General features: G+C 39.3%; 2 protein-coding genes across 2 annotated transcripts; both read left to right on the top strand.

Moving 5' to 3' along the window:
* The first annotated feature begins 3,445 nt into the window (after positions 1–3,445).
* lrrc8c (leucine rich repeat containing 8 VRAC subunit C) lies at positions 3,446–12,814 on the top strand. Its single transcript, XM_080878138.1, has 3 exons — positions 3,446–3,595; positions 7,276–7,418; positions 9,760–12,814. The coding sequence occupies exons 2-3, from the start codon at positions 7,281–7,283 to the stop codon at positions 12,004–12,006; spliced, it is 2,385 nt and encodes a 794-aa protein (XP_080734264.1). The 5' UTR covers positions 3,446–3,595; positions 7,276–7,280; the 3' UTR covers positions 12,007–12,814.
* Positions 12,815–13,002: 188 nt separating this feature from the next.
* lrrc8db (leucine rich repeat containing 8 VRAC subunit Db) lies at positions 13,003–19,351 on the top strand. Its single transcript, XM_080878137.1, has 2 exons — positions 13,003–14,025; positions 15,120–19,351. Exon 2 carries the CDS (start codon positions 15,122–15,124, stop codon positions 17,675–17,677), a length of 2,556 nt encoding a protein of 851 aa, XP_080734263.1. The 5' UTR covers positions 13,003–14,025; positions 15,120–15,121; the 3' UTR covers positions 17,678–19,351.
* The last annotated feature ends 6,729 nt before the right edge of the window (positions 19,352–26,080 follow it).

The raw sequence follows: 26,080 nt of genomic DNA, 5'->3' as shown, positions 1-26,080 counted from the left end.
GGTCAGGCTATGATGAAGAATAAACGTGGTCATACCATATATAGACTTTTAAGCTCATTAAATTTGTACAAATGCAGTTTTTGCCTTACATTCTGTATTTCTTTGTATGTTTGCAGATGTTCAACTAAACCTGTGCACCTATTTTACATTTTCCTAGGAAAATATAAAGAAATGAGGGCTGTAATACTTTAATTCTGTAAATTTTAGTAAATGAGTGTTTATTTACTGCTGTTATTATTTGGAAAAACAACATTATTTTCTATATTTTATATTAAATCAAGGTAGGAAAACACAGAGGAATATGGGATGCCTTGCCAGAGCTTTTCTCTGGCTTATCCCTATTGAATTTTCAATCATATGTCCGTAGGGATATTTGAAGACATTAAATATCTGACCGCCTTTCTGAGAAACCTGCCAAGAAAGCACTTTCAACAGCACGTTGCCTTCGGATCAGATTTTTATTGCTTTATATGATTTTTACAGTTACAGTAAACTTTGTGTTACATCACTTTTAAATCTCAACCCCACTGATTTTCATGGATTTATTTCCAACTATTTCTTTCCTAATAAACCCATAGACTGAGTTGTCTTCAAATGGATTACATTTAATCAGGAATACATAACCAAATTATCAAAAGAAAGATGTGCAAATATATTTCCATTTTTTTATTCCTTCATTGCATTTTGAATAAATTCTGCCAATTCAAATTTCAAAATACAAAAAGTTTGTGTAGAACTAAATATGCTAAATGACCTCATTAAAAATGTAGTAACTTTTTTTCCCAGATTTAAATAAATTCCAAATTTGCAATATTTTTTATTTAGCAACCAAACTCCTTTGTACAAGGGTAAGGTTGTCTGAGCTGTATGCTTCCATGGAAACAGCTTTCAGATGAAATGTGGACGTGGATTAGATCAAATCGTCAGGTAAATAAACTTGCAGCCTTTGTTCACCCAAATATGGCTGTGCTTCAAGTTTCCAACATAGCAATTCTTGTTAAGTAGCAGTGGGAGAGTGGGAAAGGTGGCACCAGAAATAAGTCAAAGTGATAAAAGTCGTAATGTTATTCTAACCAAAGAGGGGCTTTCTCGACTTTAAATCATGGCTACACTGAATGTTTCTAAGGGGACACTGCATAGAGCTGAAAAACAAATCAAATGTTAGGACACCATCACAACATCACTATATCAAGCTTTGTTCCCAGAGAAAGAGAGAAAAGAAACTTCATCACAGATGTAATTTTATAAAATAAAGAACAGAAAGTTCCAACCATAAAAGCTCCTGTCAAAAAAGATCTATAGAGGTCCTAAAGCATTAGTGTCAATACACAAGGACTGGAAGAAGGCCAAGCACTTTAGAGAAACCAACATTTCACAGTGGATGATGAAAAAGCGTCATATTGGTTATGTGGATATGCAAACAGTACTCTCACTGATATAAACTACACAAAACACCTCAAGTAATGAAAATTAAAACTATTCTGAGCTATGTATTCCCTCGTGATAAATGATCTATCTCATAGATCATGCCAATTGTTTTACACTGCATTAACTGGACCTAAACTGAGAAGAGTATGTGCTTGAAAATACAAAACAATTAAAATATTACTGGTGTATACTGGTTTGGAAGCTGCAAAGTGATTCACTAAGTGAATAGATTAGCCTTCAAGAAGATGGTATCGGGTAGCATCTGCTCTTTAAGTTCTAAGATGCAGTGGAAGTGCTGCTGGACTAAAATTGATGGCAGTGGGAAGTACGAGGCGATGTCTTAATGGCACTCTAATATTTTACATTATAGTAACAGCTCACTCGAACTGCACTATCAGTCTGTGCAGCAGGAAATAGAGGCAGTATTTGTAATACTTGTTAGTTGATGTCTGCAACAGCCACAAAAGCTAACAGTGTTCAAAACAACTTAAAAGCTTTCCTGCAAGATAACAGAAGTATAGCACAAAGAGTCTCTAATTCCTAAAGTGGAATTCAGTGGTGGAAGCTACAGAACTTTTAAATACTTTCACTAATCTGTGTTTTACTTAATTGCTTTTCAAAGGCAAACTGGTTCATTTTTACACTGCTTTTACATAATGGGGATCCGTTGTGCTCATTTCCTCAAATTCATGTTTTTGTTCTTGGAGTCCTCTTGTTACGACCTCAGCTCACTGGGAGGAGGGGAGGAGGAGTGACTTTAAATAACAGAATGAAAAGGGTTAGAGTTAAGTACTTTATTTGAATTTTGTAGGGAGGTGGTGGAGGCGGTGCAGTGCAGTGGAATAAAACGGTAAACAACAAAGGCATGGGTCAGACTTTTTATTTTAAATCACAGCTGCCCTGATTAACAGCATGTTACCAGGCACCAGACCAATGAAACTGGCAGCAGGTATAATTCATAAGGAGCAGACAGGTGAGGAAGGCAGGATGATGGGCATATGCAAGCACCAGTCAGGAGCATGGGCCTGCACGTATTAGTTAGCATAAAAATACTGTTAAATTATTCAAGGGCAACAGAGTAAAGCAACCGCGGGCTGTTACACGGCTGCATGACTCAGAGTTCCTCAGTTCACCCTGTGCCTGAAAAGAGCTGTTTTAACTCCTCTCACTTTAAGTCTACCGTCCCTTTTAGCCTACGGCATGAATAGCAATTTGGTTCCTGATCTGATGTCCTACAAAGAACCTCTCAAACAAAAAAAATAAAAGAATCAATATGAGACTGCACTTTTAAAGTGAATCTCAAGGCAAATGATGAAACTGCTGCTGCTGTTCAGCTTGATTTTAGTGCAACAAGGTTAATTTAAACGTTCAACATTTTCTCATCAGTTGGAGGGGATGGATTTGATGTATTTGTACTGTCGCCTCAGTTTTGTTGCTATACTTACATTTCAGATGGAAATAAAGTAGAATCATAAAGTAAAGTTTTTGCATCTTTAAGGATTTTTTTTATTTTTATTTTTGCATACTGAGCACCTTTCATTTAATACTTTATGGAGTTTTAAAAAAAAAACTTTACTGCCAGTCCTTATATTATGTTACTTACATACTTACCATGCATTCATTAGAAAGGCCCGTGTTAAAACATATCTCATTTTTGATCAATTAAATTTGGCATATTTGCTCTTGCGTGAACAGTTTAATGTTGTTGCTGTAAACACACTTTGTTTAATTGTAATCTGCAATGTAACAAACATCCAACAAAAGACTGATCAAATCAGTTGAGTAAAGAAAAAAAAAACTTGACTGTTTGAGACCGATACTCTGAGAGTATACTGGTGAGTTTTAATAAAGGAATTTTACTTTTCAGCTGTATTGAAAGTCAAATAAATGCATACATTTTTAATAAGCCTTAATGTTAGTACTATTGTCATCAATACTAGCAGCCAGCTGCAGTTTCCATGCATTACAAACATCTGCTGGGGTTTCCTGAGATGTCCACGCCCCTGTGGCTCACAGTATACATGCCTGCATGCTCTGGCAGAGGATCTAGGAAGGTTGGCGGTCAGAGGCAGAGGAGAAAAGGCGGCCACGCACATCATGATCGGAGACTTCATCGCTTGAAACCCGACAACTCAGATCTTCGAGTCCAGCTCGCATCTCAGAGAAGGTAAATATTTACCGTTAACACTGTCAGTGATGTTGAACCGACGCGATAGACGGATTTTCACTGTCCAAACGCGCAGCGGAGCTACAATAACGCAGTTATATTCGGCGGAGCGCCTCTCAAACTACAAGTTATCCCGATTACCGTTACTTTACGTCCCGGTTATATAAATAGGGTCTGAATATGCTACAGAGCAATCTGCCTACAGGAAAGTGGACATCACCGCTGTAAGAGAGCACCACTGAATCTCCACTAAAAACGTTTTAAGGTCGAACTGTAGCTCCCAACAGGATGAGTTATGGATGATTTGTGCGACTGCAAGATGAATCACAGTTCTTCCTACTGTGTGAGCACTTTTCCCGGCGCTTCCGTTTTACATTAAAGTCTAAAGACTTGAAAGTAGCTCCTTAGAAAAGAGAAATCCAGTCCCGCAGTGCGGGCGGGTTTTTTCCCCCCATGTCCTTAATGAGACAGGACTTGTTGTATGCCTGTGGCTGGGTGTGTTCCAAACATGTCTGTTTTTGGATATCTGGGATTCAGACAAGTTTCCTGTCAGGAAGGGACAAGGATATGGCCTGGTCAGTTCAATTCAATGGCTGACTCATCCAGTACCAAGACAGTATTTTTCCTTTACCTAACACAGTGTAGGCTTCACAGAAGCCCGTTCAACCCTCCCCCCACCCCATTAAACTATGGAGGCCCTCAGGGTCTAGAAAAAAAACAAACCCAAAACACCATAAAATTCAGTGCTTATGTAAAATAATTTATTAAGAAATTAGTTACATCAAATTACATGTTTTCAAATGATCATCAAATTACTTGTTATCAGCTGAGTTGAATTTACTTGTAAATACATTTGTTTAGGCCAAACTTTTTCTTTTAGGACAGCAGTGAAATTCATCCCTGAAATTCATATTATAAAATTAGGGATGTGCTGCTGGTTTTACACACATTCAGTTTGTTGTTTGCGGGGAATGATGTCATTGTGTTTCTGCACACACACATGCAGGTCCATCAGGGGTCTGTTCTTGGTCGATAACTCTTTAACTTTTACATACTCCCAGTTGGTGCTTTCATAAAGAATCCTAATATATTCTATCATACTTACACAGATGATACACAGTTGTACATGGTTTACTTTGATGATCTAACCTCTCTTCACAAATTAATGAGCTGAACCGATGACATTAATTGTTGGATGTCTCGAAACTTTTTAGAACTGAACACAGACCAGACGGTAATATTTGCTGGTGGTCCAAAAAAGTCAGACAGAAAATGTGTTCATATTTATCATCCCTTGCTCTGAAATACAGCGAGCAAGTCAGGAATCTGTTTTGGTGAATGGTCTTAGTTTTGACAGTCACTAGAACTGCTTTCTATCACTTTAAAAATATAGATCAGAAGTTTCTTATCTCAAACTGACTCTGAGAAAGTTGTCCGTGCATTCGTATCAAGCACATTAGACTATTCTAACACTCTGTTTGCTGGATTATACATTTGTTAGTAGGATGACTTCAGCTTGTTCAGTATCCCGGAACCAGAGTCCTTACACGTAAACAGAAATTTAATAAGTTGCAGTCTTCAAAGTGACTTTATTGTGGCAAGATGGCAATAAAACAGCAATAAGATGGAATCAGTCTTCTACCAGTTTGCAGTCCAGCCAGAACGCCATGGATCTGAAACAGGAATTCTAAAACTCCTCCACAAATAGCGACATAGTATAAATGACAGTTTCATATTACGCTGACTCTAGAAGCTACTTACATGCAGTACTTGAGTAAATTTAGCATCGATTAAATTGTCAACATCATAAACTTCTTTATGAGTAGAAATGTGGCCAAACCAGAGTTAAAAATGTAGCTGCTAGAATTCTTTAAAGACAAATTAAAAAAAATGCAATAAACAAAATTCCATTGAGATGGATATCTCAAAACGCTGAAACTTACACTTATTTGCATTGTTATTTGGAGCTAAGTGAGAAAAAATAATTTTTGCTGTGTGACCTAACCAACCCTTTAAAGCCTGCCACGGTTTCGTATAAACATCTCCTGAAGAGCTTCTCTCACTCCTTCCTGTTGTTATGATTGTGAAATGGAAGAATCGATAAAGACACTCCAGGTGAAAAAACTTAATTGAACTATGAAAAACATGACGTCTCTAAAAGCTTCAGTCTTTTAGCAACATGTTCAAGAATACCTTACGGCTAAACTTATTAATAATGCAAGACAAGGTTTTATTGACCGTAGCTATTTACCACTGTGGAGCTGCATATGATCAAATGTTGCACTTTATAATCTGACGACTATTTAGATCGTTCAGTCAGTTTTACTACAGAAATCAGTGTGGAGAGTGTTTGTCACATGCCTCTTCAGTTTAAATGACAGTGTAACCAAGCTACTGCCAGACAGACACTGGAACAGGATCCTGCAGCTGCAGTACTTTAAAGAAGGTGACCACATAATGACAGTGTGAGGGACTGCTCTTTTTCATGCTACTGGTTTTAACAAAATTAATCTTTAAATAGCCTGTAAAGAGATTAATAGCTCCAACAACTTGCTGTTGTGTATACAAGCTAAGTGCTGTGATTGGTTATGATCAGTTTTGTTAGTCATCGTGTTGCCAGGTGTGAACCGACTCTGCAAAACCAGTGGGCTTTTGGACTGTGAAATTCATGTCTAAACACTTGTCAGAATGAGTAATGTTTATAGTCCAATGTATAGAATGGCTCTTAATAAATTACATTTGAGATGGGCATTTGCACAATGTCAGAGTTCCACTTGAGATGAGGTTTGGGCAAAGAGAGAAAGTTCAGGGTTCAAAACTAGTCTATCTGGATTGTGGGAAGTAGGAAAATACAGGGTTTTGATTGTGAAATTCTGGACCAATACCATACCGGTATGGCCAATAGTTAACACTGGAAGCACAAAAGAAACTCATCTATATCCAGATACTTTTATTTAGTGGTTAATCTTCTTTTAGTGAATGCAGATTGTTTAAATTGGTAATTTTACTTCAGTATTTTTGTATTAAGCTAATGTGAAGTGTTAACATTGTTAATTGAAATGTTAGTCAAAGTATAATGACTTTGAAGGAAGCCTCCACACCCAGTTATGTTACCACAAATCCTTGACATTTAATGTTTCAGTCCCTTGATGTGGACCAAGTTTGTAGATTGCCTTGATTACCCCACAACGTTGGGCTGCAGACCACATATTGTGTCCTTTAACAGTTTCTCCACCCTACTTTATGATGACATGAATGCCCAGGCCTGTGGGCTTGGTCCTGGAATATTGTTGAAAGCTTTGATATTTCAAGGCTAAAAAGAAAACAATGGAAAAATGGCTTGATATTTGGTAAAAATGTTTGGGAGCTTTAATGGAACCTAAGAAATGAACATTTTTGGCAGCTTTGAAAGGAAAGTAACTGCTTTGACTGATAAGCAAAAAGCAGAATACTCAAAAGCCAAATTAAAATGGTTAGCCAAACATTAAAGATGTGACAGAGTTCAAACAACAACAACAAAAGGGATGTAAGATGCATCATAAAAGTCACTGGTGGTGAGTGGCTTTAAAAAGGAATGCCCTGTGAATTTAATAATGTCATTGTTCTCTCTGAGGCTAATACATTTCCCAATTGTACTCTCTAAGAGTTATGTGGTGTTCTTTTCCATTGTTTTGTAACAGGCACCATGATTCCTGTGATGGAATTCCGGCAGTTTTCTGAACAGCAGACAGCGTTCAGAGTCCTGAAGCCGTGGTGGGATGTGTTCACTGACTATCTGTCTGTAATGATGCTCATGATTGGCGTCTTTGGATGTACTCTTCAGGTCAGTAAGACTGACTCACCGTGATGTATTTACTTGAAGAAAGAGACTAATGGAAGTGTAGCTAATACACAGTAACCCACAAGTTTGGATTCAAACATTCTGTTTATGTGATAAGAGAAGTTTTTCTACAGTTTTCTCATTAAATTTAACAATAATTAGACTCAGAGAAAGTCTATACTCTCCCAGATGGCAACATTACTGCTTTGCTTTCTGCTTTGGAACCAGCTCAAAAAAGCACTAATTATGTGCTTTTACAACCCAGCCTGTGTAAAGCAAGGGAGGCATTCAGCCCATCAGGAGTGTACCAGTGGAAACTTTAACCGCCCAGCCACTTTTAGTAAACAGAAGACTCCTAACTCCTGTGAGGCGCTACTTGACTTCACTCTCTGTGTGAAATAGGGACTTTTTTTTTAATGTTGAACAACTCTTTAGTGTAAATCCTGGAAATGATACCAAAACAGTTTAAGAAAAATGTTAACAGGAAATTTATCAGGCTGGAAGCTGCCATTGTTTCCCATTCTCACCATTACAGTGTTTGGACGTGATCTGATTGGTTGTAAATTGAGTGAACAATTCTTTTTGTAGCCAAGTTTAGTTTATAAGTCAGTTATGTAAACGTATTACACTGCCTGACACAGAAATCTCGTCACTTACTGTATAGTTTGAGTTTTTAAAATTCTGCAGATCAATCAGTCAGTCTTCAGAGACTTTCACTGACTTGACTTTGCATTGCTGTCTGTGATATCTGCAGCGCAACTGCATTGCTTACTATAGTGATTAATTTTATGTCCTCACTTCTCACTAAAATGGGTCGAGAATCTGAGTTTTAAACAGGTAAACAGAGTCCACATAACATCTCCTCCTCTGAGCCCCATTTCCTGTCATTAGCATCTCTTAGTCAAGCAGCTGTTTTTCATTATTTACATTACAAGTAAACGCCTAAGGCATTTGTTTTTTACTGATGCCATTTGGTGGATAGCGCTCAGTGTGTTTACATGCAATCAGGTTACGTAGAGCACCCAAGTAAAGTTAATGAGAGAATGCTTTATATGCACTGTAATAATGTGGTAACTTTTTGTGGCTTACTGAAATCCATGCACGGCTCTCTCTTAGTGAAAATGCACAAAGTAGCAAGGCTAAATGGTAGAAAAACAGAAATCAAAACAGCAGTGTATCTGGGATGTACTGGATTTTTTGTATCTGTGTCACAGGTGCAGTCAGAAGAGGGCTCTCCTTACAGTGCAAATGTGTCTGATTTTTAACAAATAGTTCAACCTTTAGCAGTCAATACTGACTCGTTTTGACCTCCTTATGTTATTCAAGCTAATGGAGTGAGTGTGGTGTTTTGATCAGACATCGATTCCTGTCTAATCAAAGATGGGAAATGCCATAAAGACTTTGCTTCTCTTTTTCTGGAGAAGCAGTGTTTATCCATGCGAACATTCAGACCAGTAACAGCCAGCAAAACATGGAAGATGCAGGGTAGCATTTTGTTATTTCACGTGATATGGGACATTCAGTTTGAGGAAAAGATCTATGATACTGAAGGCTTATCAGATCTGGAAAGCAATCACAGTGACCATTATGCTCTAAACTACTTAATTGCGTAATGTCTCCTGGGTTGAGGCAGTGCATGTTCTAATTCAACACATATTCCCTGCAAAAAAAATACTGTAATACTTGCTTCAGGACAAACATATGATGCTGTCTTAGGATCATATGTCCTTGAGTCGAGGGTTGGCACCACTATTTTATTTCTTGCATAAAATATTTTAACTCTTGAGAAATGTTTTCTTGCTCAGCCATTAAAACTACCGAGTGTAGGTTTGCATAGGTTATAAAAGATCATGGTTTAGGTTACAACAGACCCAATAGGCAGTTTGACAACTGTAGCCACCCTATGATTAATCCTCCGTTTCCGGGGTTACCAGTTTTGGCCCTATGGCTGGTTTGCTGAAACCTGCAAGGATATAAATGTCAAAATGTGCTCATTATAAATGTTCTTGTGAATTATTTTCGGGAAAGCAAATTACCCTTGAAACGTAACTGAGAAACAATTTAGCACTTTAAGCCACAAAGGCTTGTTGCTCATTGATTGTACCTGACGGTTGATTGCTAGGGGACATTCTAGTGTTCTAATGGTATTTATCACACGTCAATCAGCAGTGTCCTTTGCTTTCATTGGTAGTTCCTTCAAAGGCTCACCTTTAAGTTAACAAAAGCTTAACTGTGGACCCTTCATTGCATGAAATCTGAAAAACACTCATTTCTGTGTCTGACTGAGCCTTATTATGCATTTCTTCTTTCTAATATATATATATATTTTTTTATTTCATTTTAGGTAATGCACGATAAAATTATATGCCTTCCTCAGAGAATATCATTGCCTTCAGACAACAGCAGTGAAGTAGGGTTGAAGTCACCATTACATCTGCAGTCCAACACCTCAACTGTACCAACAGGCCTGAAGACCAATCTAGATCTTCAACAGTACAGTTTCATCAACCAAATGTGCTATGAGAATGCCTTGCATTGGTATGCCAAATACTTTCCCTATTTGGTGCTCATGCACACTTTAGTTTTCATGGTGTGTAGCAACTTCTGGTTCAAATTCCCTGGCTCAAGCTCTAAAATAGAGCATTTTATCTCTATGCTTGGCAAGTGCTTCGACTCTCCCTGGACCACACGAGCTTTGTCGGAAGTGTCTGGAGAAAATCCAGAAGAACAGGATCATAAAAAGGGCACCGCTTCTAGGTCTAACATTCCTATGTCTCCGGGGGAAGGCAGCCTCGAGAAGACGCAGTCCCTGCGTTCTATTGCCGAAAAGATTGTTGTTGACCAGCCATCAGCAAGTGTTCTTGATAAAAAGGAGGGTGAACAAGCTAAAGCTCTGTTCGAAAAGGTGAAGAAGTTCCGTTTGCATGTTGAGGAAGGAGATATCCTTTACCTCATGTATGTTTGCCAGACTGTATTCAAGGTGTTTAAATTCCTTGTGATCATTGCTTATAACAGCGCTCTAGTAAATAACGTAAATAACACAGTACGTTGCAACGGTATCGAGGAGATCCAGAACATGACAGGCTACAAAGTCTTTGAATGCAATCACACCATGGCTCATCTCTTTTCTAAGTTGTCTTGCTGTTACCTGTTCTTGGTGTCTGTCTATGGATTAACAAGCCTCTACACCTCCTACTGGCTGTTTTACCGCTCACTGAAAGAATACTCATTCGAGTATGTGCGACAGGAAACGGGCATCAGTGACATCCCAGATGTCAAGAATGACTTTGCTTTCATGCTTCACATGATTGATCAGTATGACCCACTGTATTCCAAACGATTTGCAGTTTTTCTCTCCGAAGTCAGTGAGAACAAACTGAAACAGCTCAGTCTCAACCATGAGTGGACTGCAGAGAAACTGCGTCAGAGACTCCAGACCAACTCCAACAACAAACTTGAACTACAGCTGTTCATGTTCTCTGGTTTACCCGACACTGTCTTTGAACTGACAGAGCTGCAGTCACTCAAGCTGGAACTAATCAACAATGTCACCATCCCTGCCTCAATCTCACAGCTGCAAGATCTTCAGGAGCTGTCTCTTTACCAGTGCTCTTTAAAGTTGCACACAACTGCTACGTCCTTCCTCAAAGAGAACCTGAAAGTGCTTCGTGTGAAGTTCGATGACAACAGAGAACTTCCAAACTGGATGTATGGCCTGCGAAATTTAGAGGAGCTCTATCTTACTGGGTCCCTCAGCTCTGATGCCTCCAAGAATATAGTTCTTGAGTCTCTGCGGGAAATGAAGTGTCTCAAAATACTCTCCCTTAAGAGCAGCTTAACCAAGATACCCCAGTCGATTGTGGATGTTTCCAGCCATCTGCAGCAACTCTATTTACACAACGATGGCACTAAGCTAGTAATGCTCAACAACCTGAAAAAGATGACCAATCTAATAGAGCTGGAGCTAGTACGCTGTGATCTGGAGCGCATTCCGCATGCAGTCTTTAGCCTAACAAGTCTGCAAAAGCTTGACCTGAAAGAGAATAACCTTCGTTCGATAGAGGAAATTGTCAGCTTCCAGCATCTGCGGAAGCTCACTTGCCTCAAACTCTGGTACAACAGCATCATGTACATCCCAGAGCATATCAAAAAACTCGGCAGCTTAGAGCACCTCTACTTCAGCCACAACAAGATTGAGATATTGCCCTCACACCTGTTCTTGTGCAACAAGCTGCGCTACCTGGACCTATCCAACAATGACATCCGTTTCATTCCTCCAGAAATCGGAGTTCTTCAGAGCCTGCAGTACCTTTCTGTCTCTTGCAACAAAATTGAAAATCTACCAGATGAACTGTTCTTTTGCAAAAAGCTGAAAACGCTAAAGCTTGGCAAGAACTCGCTGTCCAAACTCTCGCCAAAAATATCCTATCTAGCTCTTCTGACCTACCTGGAGCTCAAAGGCAACCACTTTGAGTTCCTGCCACAGGAGCTTGCTTTCTGTCGCGCTTTGAAGCGCAGTGGCCTTATAGTTGAGGAGACACTGTTTGAAACTCTGCCTTCAGATGTCAGGGATCAAATGAAGGCTGAGTGAGATGCCTTACTGTAGCCGTAGTGCCTGCTGTTTGTTCTGTCTATCAATTCAGAGCATTTGTTTAATATGAAGTCATTGTTATATTTAAGCATTATAAACATGCTAGAGATATCTTTTTGTTCTTTTGTTTTATTAACTGAAGGAAAATGACATATTCATCTATTGTCACATTGAGTGTGGCTGCTGCAGGGACACTTTATACGGCCACTACTCAATCTTAAAGAGAGAGTTCCGCGTTATGAGAAAGTGTTCCTTTTCTTTCTAAAAGTTTTAAGAAAAGTTTTATTTTAGTCTCACATCTGTCTATTAATCAGTAGTCACTGATACAGCCAGGTCAGCTCTTTCTCCCTGAAGTCTCTGATAAAATAACTCTCTGCTGCCTCTAGCTTTATATACATAAAGTGATATTGATTTTTCTCTTTTATCTGTGGAGAAGGAAGAAGCTTATTTCCCATATTGTTAAAGCCTTTCTGCAAAGCCTATTTCCAGTCACTGCGTCATGACTGAATGTAAATCTTCACATTCATGACCACACATTTATGTGTAGGCCAGTAGCCTTAGGCTGTACTGTATATATTTAGATCTAAGAGACTGTTACTTCACATGGATCACAGGAAAAGAGGAAAGTTCTTATGGAATATACATAGAATCTAGAAACTTAGAATGAAACTAGAATTAAACAGTTCTCTATTGTAGGAAGCTGTCATTTTAAAGTGCATTAAAAGCCTGAAGGATGATGTCACACTGGTCTTTGTCTTTGTCTCTAAGTGTGAGCAAAAAATATGCAGCGTAAGAAATATGCATTTTCATGAACAGTATTTTTATGTCATTGACCAATAAAATTTGAGTTTTTAAAAAAATGTCATTTGGAATTTTTAAATGTCAGAATATTGCAAATAAAATGCAATACAGTTTTGATTTTATTGGTTTACTGACCAGTGATGCAAAATCTAAAGCGTCTAAAAGAGGAAACAGCACAAAGGACAATGTCCTGTATTCAACTTTGTTGTTGGATGAAGCATCACCTGCTGGCTGTTGAGGATTAATAACTGTAAAGAAGATTATTATTGAAATTGCACAGGGCCTCGGATAAAAAAAATATGTATTTGGTATGAAGTGTCTACAAAATAATTTCGATGGTTATCTCGGAAAAACATCCAAGCTCAGTAAGATTTTTTAAAGTAATGTTATTTGATTCAGCAATTATGAAAATGCTTTGCATCTACAAAAAAAGGAAAATGAAAGAAATGTTATCTCACAGTTATCACATGGTATTTAGTAATTACAAGCCCATGAAATCTTCTACCCATAAATTGTAAGCTGTAATTACAAGATGTGGTCACATGTTTTTTCCTTTTGGTGAATGCAATGTGCCTTTGTAAACAAAGGGGGCTTGGTTGCAGCTGTCAGTAAAGATTTTTTTTATTAATTAAAAGGTGTAATAAAAAAGGGCTCGCATGTTCCCGTTTGAAAGTGAAGGCTGACAATCAGAAAATTGAGTGTTTTCTTGCACTTTTCTGGTAAACCAGTTTTAAATGTGGCATTTGCACTTTTGCCACGGTCCCTAACTTCAGTGGGTCATCCTGCACTTGCTGTCAATTGAAACAAGGGCTTCAAAACGCTCTGTGCCGTCGTATCAGGTCCTGATGTGGAACAGAAAACATGCGCAATATTAGGGAAGATTTCACCTGCGCATAAAAAATGCACAGTTTCGCGGACCTGGTGCAAAGTCCTGAGGTGGTCCGGCCCCGGTGAACGAGCATATCAAACAAACGGTGTTCACCTCCAGCAGCTGGTGCTGCCGTGCCGGGCTGTTTCGCCCAGTCAGAGGCAGAGGACCGTACCATCTGAAGCCGAGTAGGGGTAGTCAGATAAGCTGCTTACAGCTCTGCCGGCAGGCCCACGGTTGAACTAGTGCGAAGAATGGACGGATTCATCTCATCAGGGAAACATGGCAAGTGAGAAGAGGCGTTGTTCGGTACTGCTGGCATCCGCAAAACCGGATCAGACTCCCTGAAGGTGAGTATGCGGCTGTTTTGAGTGTAAATCATCTAAGGTCTTTAAATGTAGCCGCAGTGCGTTGGCTCAATAACGTTAGCAGGCTGTATGGTGTTATAAAATTTAGTGGAGCTGGACAGAGAATTAAACCTGCACGGAGTGTACTGTTTTAATGTGAAGGTGATTTTCTGCAGCCGAAGATTTTGTGCTGCGTTTAAAGGCGTCACGTACATCCCCCACCCCTTGTTTTGAGTGCATGGATGCGTCTTGCTGCTGGAGCCGGTCTCAGCCTGCTCTGCAGCCCCATGGAAAACAGTGACCTTCATGCTTTAACCACAACAGATTTATTCGTAGGGGTAAACGATTATATTTAGTTTTTTTTTTCTTTAAATAGCAACACCGAAGCAGCTGTTTGTGTATCACGTGTTTTCAGTGCTCAAACAGTATTCAGCATGTTGAGCCTCTCTAGAGCCACTATGACAGTGTCACGGAGTAAAGTGCAGAGAAAACCAGGCACAGAAAAGAGACGCAATAGATGCTTAGGATTTACAGCTGCTCTGCAGACAGCACCGTTTGTTTTGCACACTGACATCTCAGATCATGTGTCAGTTCAAGTGTTGGCTCCTCTCTAAAGCTACAATCCCAAGAGGCTGTCTTCTCTGAGTCTGCTCTAAATGTTCCTGAGAAATGTAGCTGTAGCTGAAATTTGAGACAGGGATACTAGCTGTGCATTTTTTCACTAAACCCCTAATGGATCCAGCTTTACGAGAATAAATGTGATTGCAGTGGAGTCAATTTAATGTAAGTGAACAAAAGGCAGGATTAACGGTTAGAAGGTTGCACTTGGACCAGTTAAAATGCAATTGTCCATTACAGCGTGACATCTACAACATGTCACCTCCCCAATTTCTTTAATTCTTTAAGTCAGGGAACGCTTTTACAGAGTACCATTGGGATGAGGATATCTGTAAACAGCTTACAAGGTACATCTAAGACTCCTTCATGTGTGGGTTTATTATGGACCGAGACATTATGTGAAAACAATTCAGTACAAAAACATCAACTGTTATATAATTCTATGCACATTTTCTTACTAAAGTTGTTTTCTGTTGCAGGAATGTTCACGCTCACAGAAGTAGCCTCCCTGAATGACATCCAGCCAACTTACAGAATACTGAAGCCATGGTGGGATGTCTTCATGGATTATCTTGGTATTGTCATGTTGATGTTGGCCATATTTTCTGGAACGATGCAGTTAACTAAGGACCAAGTGGTTTGTCTTCCCATTCTGGAGCAAACTCCAGAGCGGTCCGGGGGTTTCTTGGAACCTGAAGCACCAGAGCCAACCAATGGCTTTTGGAACAAAGAGAGTGCCATTGGGGAGCAAGCTGCTCCTCTCATGGCTAAAAGGCCTCCCGATAGCGTCACGCCTACCATTCACTTCACACAGCCAGCTACCATCGGACAGCCCTATCCTACAGGCGTCAGGACCAAGCTGGATTTTCAGCAGTATGTTTTTGTCAACCAGATGTGCTACCATGTCGCCCTACCTTGGTATTCAAAATATTTCCCATACCTTGCCCTAATTCACACTATTGTGTTGATGGTCAGTAGCAACTTCTGGTTCAAATACCCCAAAACAAGCTCAAAAGTAGAACATTTTGTTTCCATACTGGGAAAGTGTTTTGAATCACCTTGGACTACCAAAGCTCTGTCTGAGACTGCGTGCGAGGATTCGTCAGAGAACAAGCAGAGGCTGGCCAGGGCCTCCTCTCTCCTGAAACATCTGTCCACAAGTAGCGAGGAGGGAAGTCCGAACCAGTCCGCTCCGGTGCTGACTAAATCTGGGGTTACCTTTTCTGCTGAAAAGCTTGTGAGTGAAATTCCCTCCATGACTATACTGGACAAGAAAGATGGCGAGCAAGCGAAGGCCCTGTTTGAGAAAGTTCGGAAATTCCGTGCTCATGTGGAAGACAGTGATTTGATTTATAGACTCTATGCCATACAGACAGTTATCAAAACTGTGAAATTTATTCTGATCCTGTGCTACACAATGACGTTTGTTGCTTATATAGATTTTGACCATGTGTGTGAGCCTGAAATAAAGCATTTGACTGGATATACCAAGTTCCATTGTACACATAACATGGCATTTATGTTAAACAAGCTCCTTGTTAGTTATATTGCTCTCATATGCGTTTATGGCGTGATCTGCATATACACACTGTTCTGGCTTTTTCGGCGACCACTCAAAGAGTATTCCTTTGAAAAGGTCAGAGAGGAGAGCAGCTTCAGTGACATTCCTGATGTTAAAAATGACTTTGCATTCCTCCTCCACATGGTTGATCAATACGACCAGCTGTATTCAAAGCGTTTTGGGGTTTTTCTCTCTGAGGTGAGTGAGAATAAACTTCGCGAAATCAGCCTGAACCATGAATGGACCTTTGACAAGTTACGCCAGCATGTGACGCGCAATCCTCAAGATAAGTTGGAACTTCATCTTTTCATGCTATCTGGAGTTCCAGATGCTGTGTTTGATCTCACTGACTTGGAAATTCTGAAACTAGAATTAATCCCAGAAGCCAAAATAACAGCGAAGATCTCACAAATGATAAACCTTCAGGACCTGCACTTCTACCACTGTCCTGCCAAAGTTGAGCAGACAGCTTTCATTTTCCTTCGTGATCACCTCCGATGCCTTCATGTCAAATTCACAGATGTTGCAGAGATTCCTAGCTGGGTATACATGTTGAAAAATTTAAGGGAACTCTATTTGGTGGGTAACCTGAACTCCGAAAACAACAAACTGATTGGACTTGAGTCTCTGCGAGATCTCAGGCACCTAAAGATTCTGCACCTCAAAAGCAACCTGACAAAGATCCCTACAAACATAACCGATCTGTCACCACATCTGTTAAAGTTGGTTATTCATAATGATGGTACAAAGCTCTTAGTGCTGAACAGTTTGAAGAAAATGATGAACCTTGCAGAACTGGAACTGCATAACTGTGAACTGGAACGAATCCCTCACGCCATCTTCAGTTTGAACAACCTTCAGGAACTTGATCTCAAATCCAACAACATTCGCACCATTGAAGAGGTCATCAGCTTTCAGCACCTGAAAAGACTAACGTGTCTCAAACTTTGGCACAATAAGATCATCACTATTCCACTGTCAATCAGCCATGTTAAAAACCTGGAGTCGCTCTATCTCTCACACAACAAGCTGGAATCTCTGCCTTCACCATTATTCACACTTCTCAAGTTGCGGCACCTCGATGTTAGCCATAATTCTATAGTGGTAATCCCACCAGAGGTGGGCTTTCTCCAGAACCTCCTATACTTTGCCATTACCGGTAACAAAGTCGAGGCACTTCCCAAGCAACTGTTCAAATGCACCAAACTAAGGACTTTATGCTTTGGCCACAACTGTATCTCCTCTGTTCCAGAGAAAATTGGCCAACTTTCTCAGCTCACACATCTGGAATTGAAGGGAAACTGTCTGGAGCGTCTCCCAGCTCAGCTCGGTCAGTGTTCCCTCCTTCGCAGGAGCTGCCTGATTGTGGAGGATCATCTCTTTGACTCACTTCCAATTGAAGTAAAAGAGAGCATCAATCAGGAAACCAGTGTTTCTTTTGCTAATGGATGTAAATGTTTAAGTGATGGACGGTAGTTACATCCTATATGACATCAAATGTTGGCCATTTTCTCTCAAGTCTTTGTTTTTTAAGTGCATTAGTGCTAGAAAACAGCTAGTGCACATGTTGGGCTTTTAGGGTTATACACAGTAAACATAGCAAATACAGGGTTGGTACCACTGGAAATGTCATGGCTTGTGTCTTGTCTTGATTTTTTCCCCTTTCCTTTTATTTTTAGTTACTGTAAATGCATAGCAGCACCTCAAACACCTTATACTTCTTAACCATAGTATTCACAAACATCTATAGTAGATTAATGGGAAAAAATATATTATTGAAAGTGTACCCCTTTTACTGCTGTGACTTAATTTGTTAGTTTTTTTTAAGATTAACTTTATTATGAGTATTTTGTGTAAAGAGTGAGATTAAAAGGATTGATGCCTGCATGTATCTCCAGCCAGATCTGACAATGAAGTATAAAGCTGCAACCTGGAGATGATTAGCTTAGCGTAGCTTAGCAAAAAGATTGGAAAAATGGGGAAACCGCTACAATCTGTGAACTGACCATGAAATTAAATCCATGCATATTTAAAGTTAAATAAGTAGCATACAGTATTCAGCTTGTTTGTTGAACAAAATAAAGTGGTTTCTCTGTATTTTTAATCTTTAATGTTGAGCTCAGCTAACTGTAGCTCTATATTTAGCATGAATACGTTCTATCAATCTTTTCATGTAACTCTCACAAAAAAAGTATTATTTCTCAAAAATGGCAGCACTTTAATCAGATAACGTTAGTTTCTTTGTTTTTGTGTGTGCCTTATTTATTTTCTGTTGTTTTTGCTGTTTTCCCTTTTAACAAACATTTTATATTTAATACTTAAAGTTAACAGAAGCATCTCTTTCCAGAAGCAATGTTGTCATTTTCCTGGATAATAAACAGAGCTCACTGGTTTTACTGTTTTTATCAAGCACTTTATCTCTACTTTCAAATCGAATCTGTACGAGCGATAACAGGGTGCCGTTTATGGGAAGTGGCATCGCTTTTTGGATTTTTTTCAATGCATTTCAGTTACAATTACAGAGATGTGCTTAAAACTACAAAACCAAATCTATCATGGAGACTGTAAATGAGGATGTGATTTGAATCCTTTAAAAATCTCAACTTCATCTATATTGTTATTATAAACATTTCAAAACTGTTAGTGTCAGAAACCTCACTTCTCATGCACAACAAGCTGAGTCTTTACCTTCACTGTTATTCACCCTCCTCATGTACTACCACTAACCAATAAACCACAATTAACTGTATATTCTCATTAAGCGTATTCCACCTTCTTTAGGCTTATCGTGCATTTTGAAGATGTACACCTATATGTTGAAATTTCCATTAACCTCTTTTGCTACTGCTTCAGTCTTTAATCTTTTTTTTTCTTTTTTAATCAATAGACACCATATTCCTTTCAGCCAAATCACAAAGATGCTTTGTTTAATTATTGTTTTTACTTTAACTGTTATGTCTAGTTATGTTGTACTGTTCTGATCAGTATATTTCTCATGTATTTTTTGTGTACTTACATTGTGTTTTCTGTGTTTTTCTGCACAGCACTTTGTAAACCTGTTTCTAAAATGCGCTATGTTACATAATAAAGGAATGCTATACAGTTATTATTGCTATTATGAAATGCTAGAAATTATAATAAAATTGCACTGCAATACTTTTATGCACAAAAATGTGAAATTATTCTGTATATTTGTGTTGTGAAAGCCTTGATGTCTCATATCTCACTGTTCTTTTTGTTTGTTTGTTCTTTGCTTAGCCAGAACAGGTTTTTCTCCTCATCCACCAGTAAGAAAACTGCTGACATGTTGTTTTACCAGACACCTGCACACACCTGGGCTACATGAAAAAATGCAACAGTCACATTTTACCTGACAACCTTCTGCTTTTTAACAGAGTTTCTGTTAAAACCAGTAATGCCTATGTACTACATCAGGGGTGGGCAACTCCAGGCCTCGAGGGCCAGTGTCCCTGCAAGTTTTATATGTGTCCTTGAACCAACACAGCTGATTTAAATGGCTAATTTAGCTCCTCAACATGTCCTGAAGTTCTCCAGAGGCCTGGTAACGAACTAATCATGTGATTCAGGTGTGTTGACGCAAGGTGAGAACTAAAACCTGCAGGACACCGGCCCTCGAGGCCTGGAATTGGCCACCCCTGTACTACATTCATCACCAGTTTATTGCAGGGTCAACACAGAAAGAGTCTCACACATTCAAATTCATACCTACAGCCCATTTAGAATGAGCATTTAACCTAATAGACATATTTTTGGACTGTGGGAGGAAGCTAAGGCGGAGAGGATTCATAACAGGAAGAACATGCCAAAGCTATCCAGGATGAAATTAATGAAATAGATCTATCTATCTATCTATCTATCTATCTATCTATCTATCTATCTATCTATCTATCTATCTATCTATCTGTAATATTTAATTTGGTGTCAAACGTGATACACTTCATACTATAAAGAAACATTGTAAATGTGGAAGACTTTCTGAAACTACATAATAATACATTTCTTGTGTAGTGTTGCCCCCTTGTGGAAATAATTTGTTCCTACGTGTGTTTTTGTTTTCCAAGTAGTATTTACTACATTGGATATGCTTTCAAACATCCATCTTATCTTATTATTCTAAGATGTTTATCAGACAATAACATGGACCAGTTAAATTAAACAGTAGTGATTTGCACTTAATTTACTAATAAATAACAAAAACTGTGTCATTTATCATCTCTAAATTGTGTAACTGGGCGGCACTGGTAGGGCCAGCAAGTTTTGGGCCCCCCTTAGTGGCGCCCCTGATTAAGAGGGTTAAAAACAAACTTTAGAAGTCATCATTCAGTATTTTCCTGGTCCAGTCCAGTTGAAATTAAATAGGATTGTAGGTGGTCCAGCTAAATGAGTTCAGCATCTCTGTTAAACAGACCTTCTTATATCACAGAACTATATCATGTCACACTGCCACAGATCATTGTGCTACGATGACAATGCTCCATGCCCATTTTATTATTTTATATTAATATGCAGTTTTATCTTATACATGTTATATTTTTAAGTTTTATTTTTCCTGACATTCAGCTTGTCTTTCTAGAGCACCAATAAGGCACGACTCTCATGTTTAAGGCATACAAAATTAATTGCCTAATTTTGCTTTCTACTTAAGATGTGCAACTTGTGTCAGTTCCAAAAAGTCATGAAAGCAGGGCAATGCTACAGGGTAGTATATGGAATATAAATCCAAAAATATAGCCTCCTACAATATAACTAAAAATATAAAAAAAAAACCTTCAGATGAGGAAGCATCCCATTGTGGATATATGTTGATATATGAAGGTTTATTTATACTACAGCTGGCTCGACACCCCCCTTTTCATGTCTGTTGGTACTGATATCACAACCTTGAACATCTGCAAATGCAAATACACAATCAATACATTGTTTTCCCCCTCCCTTAAAGAGCTAAGCTGTTGATATAGTTGTGTGTGGACACAACTATAGACTGTGAAAATAGAAATAAACATGATTGCATCGTTTGGGTCTGAAAAGTGATAGCAACGTGAAAGTGCCCTAAACAAATGTTCTTTCTAATGACCAACACAGGCTGACTGTACAGTAAAGTAAATAGTATCCTGATGAGTTCATGGTCTCAGTCACTAGTTTCAACTCTTACTCAATCCAGCATTATTTTTAATTTGTAAATTATGATTCCCAAGATGCTAAAGTAGGGATTAGTGCAGGCCTATGACCATGCAGTGGGGCCCTCAAAGCCCTCAAAGAGTTGGCAGTTCGTCTTGTAATCGGAAGGTTGCTGGTTCGAGCCCCGGCTTCGACAGTCTCCTTCGTCGTGTCCTTGGGCAAGACACTTCACCTGTTGCTGGTGGTGGTCAGAGGGCCCGGTGGCACCAGTGTCCGGCAGTCTCGCCTCTGTCAGTGCGTCCCAGGGCAGCTGTGGCTGCAATGTAGCTTGCCATCACCAGTGTGTGTGAATGGGTGGATGACTGAATGTTGTGTAAAGCGCTTTGGGGTCCTTAGGGACTGAGTAAAGCGCTATATAAATACAGGCCATTTACCATTTAATCACACCTGACTTTAAAACATAATGATAGAGATACTGTCTTTGAGGCTTCAAGTAATCAGAAAATCTCTCTGTGTAACATCCAGCTTTTATTTATGGTTTATGAGTTAGACATCTGTGCTCCAAGCATCATTTATATTCTGTGCCTGAGATGCAGCTTCCATTAGTGCATTCAAAGTTTATTTGATTATCTTTGATTACCCTGATCTTTGTTTGATTATACCGTTTTACTTCTGATATCCAAACTTGTAATTTTGTCATGTAATGGACTGATACCAATATCAGTATTAATATCGATACCAATGTGAAGCATTGTATCACTAATCAAAACTGATTGAAACAGAAAACAACACAGGTTCTTGCTGAAAGCTGGTCACTGTCCCAGTTAATACCTTTACTAACTGGTGACACTGTTTAACAGCATGCTCTTGAATGATATAATATAGATATAGTGAATCACTAAGGGGTTATTACATGATGACAAAGGGGCGTTTTGTTTTTCTTGCATTTGTCATATATGTACTATACAACATTCTTTACAAAAAGTTCCTGAATGTTTGATGCCATAACAGGTAATTAGATATAAGCTGAATGCATTTATTTAACTAAACCAATAACAGGTAAATTAACACATATTTTCAGTTCAGCTTTCAGGCCCCACTTCTGTGGAACCACGTCCTAATTTGGATTTAGTAAACAGAAGGCATCGGCTGCTTCTAATGGTGTGCCGCAATGAGTTTTTCTTCTGTGTTAATACCACATTCTGCATTAAATCATTAGTTATTATTCATTCCTTGCTCGCTACCATAGTTTGTCTTTTGTCCTGTCTTACTCGCCTCACCCTCAACCGATTATGGCAGATGGCCGCCCCTTCCTGAGCCTGGTTCTGCTGGAGTTTTCTTCCTGTTAAAATTGAGTTTTTCCTTTCCACTGTCACCAAGTGCTTGCTCATAGGGGGTTTTCTGAATGTTGGGGTTCTCTCTTTATTATTGTAGGGCATTTTCCTTACAATATAAAGGTTCTTGGGGTGACTATTGTTGTGATTTGTGATTTAACTGTTTCTTGGTGTGCTCATCGACTTATTATGTTATGATGCATATACTAAAAACGTAAAAATGTATGTAAATAATGTATAATAAACATGTTATTACAACATATTATGTGTTATATGTAAATTTTCATTTTAACAGCAGAGTTTCAGTTTACCATTATGTTCTTTTTTGAAGCAGCATCATTATGGTGATTTTATGGTTCATTCTGCATGTATTTCACCTCTAGAGGGCGATCTGTTTTTATCCTGGCATTCGTACAGATCATGCACACATGCAAACAAACACACTCACACATGAACACAGATTTACATAGAGGGCGGGTAACATCATCAGAGCAGACTTGAAGGCAACCATTGTGCCATTTGGATCCTCAGCTCTGGGCTGGGAGGGGTAAACATATGTCACGATAACTCTGAGCGCAGCAGCAGAGAGAGGATGCATGACTTTAAGTCGGCCTGACACCCGGGTTGTTATAAGTCTGCCATCAGGTGGATGGAGAAAACACATGGCCTACAGTCCCGCCTTCATTACTTCCTTGGGATCAAGCAATGGCCTTAGTACTCGTCACAAACACTTAGCGTGCACTTTGCTCCTTACATGACTGCACTGCCAGCCATATTTGTATGAAGTGGTCATCACGGGACATAGCCATGCTTCATCCTGGGGACAGAGCTAACATGATGTCAATTTAAAAGGTTGACTGGCTCCTCAATCTGTGCATCTCCGTCTTGCACAGAGCATAGAGTTTGACACGTCAGCCGAGGAGACAAGTTATTGCTTTAACGACCTGCTATGCATTCTGGGCTTCCTGGTTTGATGCATGCTGCCTGGTTTGTCCTTGGCAGACAACATATTCTCAGCAATAGCAGGTGTTTATTGAGGATAATAAGCACCAGTGTAACAGCAAGATAAATTAATTTGAATTTGGGTTGTTATGTCATTTTCCTGGTGGTATTTCTGGTAATAAGACACAAGGATCTATTTGGTCCAACTGGGGCTGTGCTGTGAGTTTTGGATGTGAATGTGGCCTGCTCCTTGTCTGATAGCCCGAGGAAAGCGGCAGATCTTCAGCGACGGCACTTTGTGAGCACTTGCACAGCTGATGAGCTGTAATTATGCTTTAATTATTTCTGTGGGGCATTATTCTCTCCCAACATGAATGCACCCCTCTATCCCCCCTCCTCCCTGCAAATTAAGACATTCAGTATATTGAAAACATTTGGTGATGAAACTCTCTCCAGTGAAGTCCACTAATTACTGCACAGCCACATGTCAGCACCCATAGAAGGCAGCTTTGATGTCTATTGCCCAGGATGATAATCAAGGGCACATATCGCATGTGATTGGCTGTAATTGGAACAAGTTGTTTAAAAAAAAAGGGGGCACTCCATGACTTTGACGGCTGCTTTCCACAGCCACTGCTCAGACACTAACCCCCGCCTCCCCCCATCATCTGCCCACGGGTGAGGAAGCCTTGTCACTTATTAAGGAGGCTGTTGCCATAAAGTGACAGATGTCCTGATGTGATCTGTCTGCATCTTTGGCCTCCATCTGTCTTGTTAGTACACATACTTAAGGATGGTGTGAGGAGAGAGCTGTTGTTCTTTCATATATGTTAAATGTATTGGATGCTCTGTTTCTGGGAGCAGAAACCAGCTCCCCTGGCAATCCCTCGACAACAATCTCTCAGCTCTTCTTTTCCACCTCTTGTTTTTCCAAGGTTTGTCTGCCTCCTCCACCAATTCTGGAGGCCCTGATGTTCAGGGTTCAGTGTCACTGAACCATCTCCAAATCTCCATTTTTGCTCTGCTTTGCTCCCTGCTTGGCAGAGAAAGATTAGGGGCTCGGGTCCTGGGGTGCGCATCCCACCCTCACTCTCGTCCTCACACCCTCCTCCTCCTCACCCATCCTTGGAGATTCAAATCCTTTTAGCTTCTTCCTCAGGTAAAATTGCCAAGGACCTTGTGAGCCCTGGGTTCCCCTGGAGGTAAAATCTATAATGGAGTTTTGATATGAGCAAGAACAGCCTTGAAAATGGACTTCTTTAACTAGCTAGCTGCCTCGCAGAAGGTCAACAGTACTCCAGGTGGACACAACATGCCACAACTGTGTTAGAAAAAGGCAGAACAAAGGAACAGTTTTACTCCAAAGAAAGTGACCCGTAGACACTGTTGTAAATAAAAACATTCAAAGTGTTGCTTTTGTCATTTTCTCAAAGCAAATTATTCAGCATCAGTTATACATAGTTATACATAGAAACCTCTTTGTGGGGAAAATAATCTCTTATTCGGTTTAATATTAATCGTAGATTAGTGCCTGCTTGTCATAAAAATTTAAGTGAAGTGCAAATGACTGCAACCGAATTAAACTGTCAAGAAATAATTGCTTCCATTTGACCAGTAATCCTTTCTTTTCTACTTTCACTCAAAGATAGAGGGCACCACAGGCTCACTTTTTGAAAGCCTGCCAGTCAGACGTAACACAGAGAATCTGAAGTGCTTTGTGTACCTAAAGGTTAGTGTCTATTTTAATTTTGTAATAGCTCCTTAACCCTTAAGCCAGACTTAGGGTTACAATAAAGAAATGTAGTCTGAATGAAATGGTTGTGTAAACTGAAAAAGAAACCGGTTTAATTGTACTGATGCTACTATTATTGCTACTACAAATATAGTAATATGGGCCGGGTTTAGGATAGAATCTGTTTTGAATGAAATCTATAACAACAAAATAGCTTTGGTGTATGTGAAAATAAGATATCTGCAATTTATATATTTTAGAAAATATCTTTATTGACAGAATTATGTTGCATGAACAAGAAATGCTGCAGCATTTGCTGCCTAGGCTAGCTTTCAATACTCACTCCTGGATTAGCTTTTAAATTACATGAACACAAATTATATACCGGACAATATCAAAGGACAAAATGCATCTGAATCGGCACAAGTTCAGCTCAAATAGCTGAAGCAATGTGGCAGCTCTGTTTTTGATTAAGATAGTTAAACGGCATGACAAAACAGCTCTGTTATAAGCTTTAAAAAATATTATTACTAATAATAACAGGATAGAAGACTGGGAGAAGTCATGATAAAAAAAAATGGGTGTATGACATGACAAAAATCATGATTACAATCATAATACTAACCCTGGTTAAGAACTAAAATTTCTTCTATTTGGGGGTGAAACAGGTACTGGGCATGAAAAAATACCTCTACTGAGACATCACTTGTCAGATTTAGGGATATGTTAGAG

The sequence above is a fragment of the Rhamphochromis sp. 'chilingali' genome, assembly GCF_963969265.1.
Source record: "Rhamphochromis sp. 'chilingali' genome assembly, chromosome: 3".
Lineage (NCBI taxonomy): Eukaryota > Metazoa > Chordata > Actinopteri > Cichliformes > Cichlidae > Rhamphochromis > Rhamphochromis sp. 'chilingali'.
The sequence above is the reverse complement of the archived record's forward strand: the minus strand, read 5'-3'. Positions and strand labels throughout refer to the sequence as shown.

Bases quoted from the DNA above. Each gene is read 5' to 3' on its own strand.
- lrrc8c (XM_080878138.1), top strand. From the start codon at position 7,281: ATGATTCCTGTGATGGAATTCCGGCAGTTTTCTGAACAGCAGACAGCG. The intron at 7,419-9,759 runs GTCAGTAAGACT...ATTTCATTTTAG, and splicing joins TCTTTGGATGTACTCTTCAG to GTAATGCACGATAAAATTAT.
- lrrc8db (XM_080878137.1), top strand. From the start codon at position 15,122: ATGTTCACGCTCACAGAAGTAGCCTCCCTGAATGACATCCAGCCAACT.